Source organism: Austrofundulus limnaeus, unplaced genomic scaffold (genome assembly GCF_001266775.1).
Source record: "Austrofundulus limnaeus strain Quisiro unplaced genomic scaffold, Austrofundulus_limnaeus-1.0 Scaffold264, whole genome shotgun sequence".
Lineage (NCBI taxonomy): Eukaryota > Metazoa > Chordata > Actinopteri > Cyprinodontiformes > Rivulidae > Austrofundulus > Austrofundulus limnaeus.
Genome location: NW_013952666.1, coordinates 112,934 through 117,524, shown reverse-complemented (window position 1 = coordinate 117,524; position 4,591 = coordinate 112,934). Strand labels below are relative to the sequence as shown.

Here is a 4,591-nt window from a genome sequence, read left to right as displayed (position 1 = left end):
CATAACTTTAGATGTGTGAGTTTGTAAATTTAAAACTACAGAGTTTCTGCACTGCAAAAAATGTCCACCTAACCAAGTTTTAAAACCTTATATCCAGCCAAAAAGTCTTTTTGATCTTGTTTTGAGACTGATTTACTAAACAAGAACTGATTGTGTAAGAATAATAATCTTGTTTTCAGAATGTGTAAGATTATTTGTCTTGTTAGCCTGAAAACTTGACTCAATGGAGTAAGAAATTTTTACTTGGTAAGATTCATGAAATAAGAAAAAATTGAGTTAAATCAAGTATTTCAGGAATCTTACCAAGTAAAATTTTCTTACTCCATTGGCAGAAATTTTTGACTTAATTTGAGTCAAATTTTCAGGCTAACAAGACAAATAATCTTACACATTCTGAAAACAAGATTATTATTCTTACACAATCAGTTCTTGTTTAGTAAATCAGTCTCAAAACAAGAACAAAAAGACTTTTTGGTTGGATATAAGATTTTAAAACTTGGTTAGGTGGACATTTTTTGCAGTGGCACCAAGGAGATTCTATCAAGATGTGGGATTGCTCAGGTACTTTTTGAGTCTTTAAATAAACTCAAATGAATTAGTTAAATGTATGATAACAAGTGTTACAAAAAATAAAACACAGAGTACTAAAACGCACTGTCTGATCAAAAAACAAAAAACAAAAGAGGTTGTCGTGTGGATTTAACAAAGCAAAGAAATTGTAAATGATTTCACCAACTTCAAAGTTTGGTGAAATCAAATCGTAAAGGATATTTTGTGCATTTACTTTAAACAGTTAGAGAATCAACAAGACTCTATTTAGCTTTAATCACAGTCTGAAACCCTGGTCACAGGACAGAGTGGGGTTGTGATGTAGGAGGGACCAACATCAGGAGGTGTGAACAGGCCAGAGGGACAGTCAAGGGTCTAATTCGGGCTCTCAACTGAACTATTTCCTACAGTAGAAAGATTACAGCAGAATTCAGAGCGATGTGTAATAGAGCACATAAAGGGAACACAAGGTATTGAGACAAACAAAATAAACAACTATATGAATGTTGGGGGGAAAGGCTTAAATTTACAAGGAAGCATCATAACGATTGAATAATAAAAGAAGGTCATGTGGTCTGATAAGTCCAGATTGACCCGGTTCCAGACTGATGCATCAGGTAAGAAGAGAGGCAGGTGAAATGATGCACCCAGTAGTGTCGATTGTACAAGCCTGTTGGGGCGGTGCTATGATCTGGGGTTGGTCTAGATTCAGCAACATTATGTGTCCTGTAATGGAACTAATACTTTTGTGTTTAAGGCAGTTATTCATGACATCCTTTACTGACCTAGATTTTCATGACATGTTGTTCATCTGCAGACAGAATGATTAAAGTCAGAACAAGATTTGCTAACAACAGTCATTGTTAGATATCACTTGTGTTTATCTTTGTGTTTTCCATTGACCTTGTACCAAATCTTGCTAAGATGACAGAATGCTGTTTGTTAATATATATATGAGGCCTCTCGAGACACAGTTCAACAGTGGAGAGTGGAGAGACAGTGACAGAGAGAAGCAGAGGCACAGAGACAGGGCAGGTTCTCTGTGTTTCCTGTTGTTGCAATAAAACAAGATTTGATACAAGGTCAATGGAAAACACAAAGATAAACACAAGTGATATCTAAGAATGACTGTTGTTAGCAAATCTTGTTCTGACTTTAATCATTCTGTCTGCAGATGAACAGCATGTCATGAAAACCTAGGTCATTAAAGGATGTCATGATTTACTTGCTTAAACATAAAAGTATTAGTTCCACCACATGTCCAAAAAAATGAGGTCATGAGACATCAGAGTCCAGATCTGAACCCAAATGAGAATCTTTGGGATGGGCTGTAAAAGACTTGGCACAATGGTCCAAATCTCCCATCATCAATACAAGACCTTGGTGAAAAATAAATGCAGCTAGTGCCAATTGGAATAAATGTTGTGACATTGTAGAGGCCTGGGAATACGATGTACAGCCACTGCGTGCCATAATCAAAGTTAAAGATGGTCCAACAAAATATTAGTGTCTGACCATTTTTTAGCCAGGCAGTATATTCAATAGAAAAGCTTGAAGCAAACGTAAAATTAAAAAAGAAAACTAATATTGTTTTAACCTTAGATCCAACCTGAATCATAAGAAAAAGTTTTGGCGGAAACAGAAAACCACCAGCTGACGTCTTTAGACAGCTTTTAAAACGTTGTTTTTGATGCCAAAAAAGTGTCACATTTTGTGTTGTTTTTCTTTTAAAGCAATGAAAATATTCACTTTCATTGTTTAACTAACTGCAAACATTTAAATAAAAATCAAAAACGTTTTATAAAAACCCTCTAAAACGTCTAAAACAATGGTCGTCAACAATCCTGACCAGAGAGACGCATTTTCTTTGCATAATCCACTAAAATACATCATAATCTGTACATTTTCCCATTATATTTATTTATAGTTTATTCACATAAAAAAAGAGAAGCTGACTTACTGATAACTCAGATGAAGACAGTGGAATACCATCAAGTCTGAGCTAAAAGAGAGACACAAAAAAAGAACACTTAATAAAAAATATTAACATATAATCCAAGGAGAAACTCCTGCTGAAAGCTGCCTCGCTTGACAAAAAATACTGTTTTGCATTAAATAGACAAATAAAGACATCAATTTATGATAAAAATTAGGTAAACCCCTTTTAACGCCAAGGTTTTACTTATCAGGACAATAAAAATCATCATTACTTTAAAGGCTTCACAGTACTGATTTACCCCACTAAATGCTTTGATAGATGTGGTCACACTTGGTGATAACTGGTTAATAAAGTGGATTTGATTAGAAGAACTTCTACTTTCCTTAATAATTTTAATAGAACACATGCCAAATGTGGCCTGCCATGACATTTCGTGGCCAGCTAGAGTTTCAAAGACAAAATAATGTCTGAATATCAGTGTATGCTGCTTTAAAGCCAGCATTGACCATAAACTACATCTCCCATAATGCATGCTGATTATTCTACCTGTGTAATCCCAGCTCTAGGTGGAGGTGCTCAGGGTTCAAAATCAGTTGTTAGCTGGCAAAATCTAAATTTCACTGCACCTTCATAGACTATTTTTTCTGTGGCCCAGTCGTACTGGGAAATGGGAATTTCACAATTACAAGTTGTGAATTTAAACTGGAACGCCCCTTCCAGTGGGAATTCCCTGTTGGATAGTGGGAGAGTTCAGAAATCAAGACCACAGCCACTCACTGCAACCCAGTGAGTGAAACTCTTTGACTTTTAATAGTATTTCTGTAATATTTATTTCACATTTAGTCAGTTGTACTTATAGTACTTTTCAGTGTTTATAAGAGGATGTGTTTATATGCATGAAATACCACATAGAGCTCAGTTGTTTGTTGTTAGCTGTGCTCAGATGTAGTAATGTGACGTTTCGTTAAACACGAAACGTGGAAGTATAACAACCACCATAATGCTCACGTGGCCCTTAGTGAAAATGAGTTTCACACCCCTGCAATAGATTTAAGTGATTTATTCCCTTCTTTTTTTTTTTTTTTTTTACCACGACAGCAGGAAAAGAAGCCTCTTACTTTGACACTGGCAGCTTTTGGTGAGAGATGTCTAACTGTGCATGTACGGTGGGTCTTCTGGAAAAACAGCGGGTTTCCCTCCAGGTTCAGCTACAACAACACGATAACATTTGGTGACACATTGGCCTCAGAGTGTGATTCATTCGTTTGGTTCATATTTAAGAAGAAGTGTGTCTTTACTGAGCTGAGGCAATGCAGCAAAGACAGAGGGGCGAGCTGAGAGTGCTCCAACAGCAGGTTGTAGGCTAGGTCTAAATGCTGGAGTGAAGACAACTGCTCCACACCTGTTAAAGAGGAAGAAAAAAAAACACAGTATATTTAATGAGACTAATCTTAGACTTGATGAATACTTTGAAACACTTGGAGGTGAAAACGTCAGCTTCTTTAACCTTCCTGCACAGCTTTTCCCCAGTTTTCATTCCTTATGACCTCACTCCTCTGTCAGCTCGGTGATTTCACCGGCCGATTTCTCTCCTCTGATCAGAGCCGAGACGTTTTGTCTCTGCCTTTTTAAGAGCGAGATAAGAGAGTTGAAAACCAGGCCTGCTTTACCGTTAATAGCTTCCAGTTCGTTGTTCCTGAGGATGAGCGTGTGCAGCTTGGCCCTGGCGCTCGGGCCGAGCGTCGGCGCCCTCTGCAGGCAGTTGTAGCCCAGGTTCAAGTGCTCCAGCTCACTCAGAGGCTACAGAAACAAAGGCGGGTTGGGCGTTTAATCTTTAAAAGGTAAAGATGGAACAAAGAAAAATACTGGTTCATTGCGTAACTTACTTTTAAAAACTCTGCACACTCCTGAATCTTGTTGTGGCTTAGATCCAAAGACTTCAGGACGTTCAGTAAAGTCTGTGACAAGAAGAGTCAGTTCAGTTCTTTTAACTTTAAATCCATCAGCGGATAACTTCACAGTAGAATGACTTCATACAACCCCCACAGTCGCCCTATAATACATATAATGTATATACAGTATATATATATACAGTATATATAT

General features: G+C 37.2%; 1 protein-coding gene across 3 annotated transcripts in view; it reads right to left on the bottom strand.

Annotated features, from left to right (window-relative positions):
• Nucleotides 1-4,591, bottom strand: part of stk11ip (serine/threonine kinase 11 interacting protein) — a 100,036-nt gene that overhangs the window by 73,755 nt on the left and 21,690 nt on the right. For all 3 annotated transcript variants that reach the window (XM_014020707.1, XM_014020705.1, XM_014020706.1), the window contains 5 exons: nucleotides 4,375-4,446; nucleotides 4,159-4,288; nucleotides 3,787-3,890; nucleotides 3,607-3,696; nucleotides 2,510-2,551 (listed from right to left, as the gene is read on the bottom strand). In XM_014020707.1, coding sequence (XP_013876161.1) covers nucleotides 2,510-2,551; nucleotides 3,607-3,696; nucleotides 3,787-3,890; nucleotides 4,159-4,288; nucleotides 4,375-4,446 — 438 coding nt within the window. The remainder of the gene's footprint in view (nucleotides 1-2,509; nucleotides 2,552-3,606; nucleotides 3,697-3,786; nucleotides 3,891-4,158; nucleotides 4,289-4,374; nucleotides 4,447-4,591) is intronic.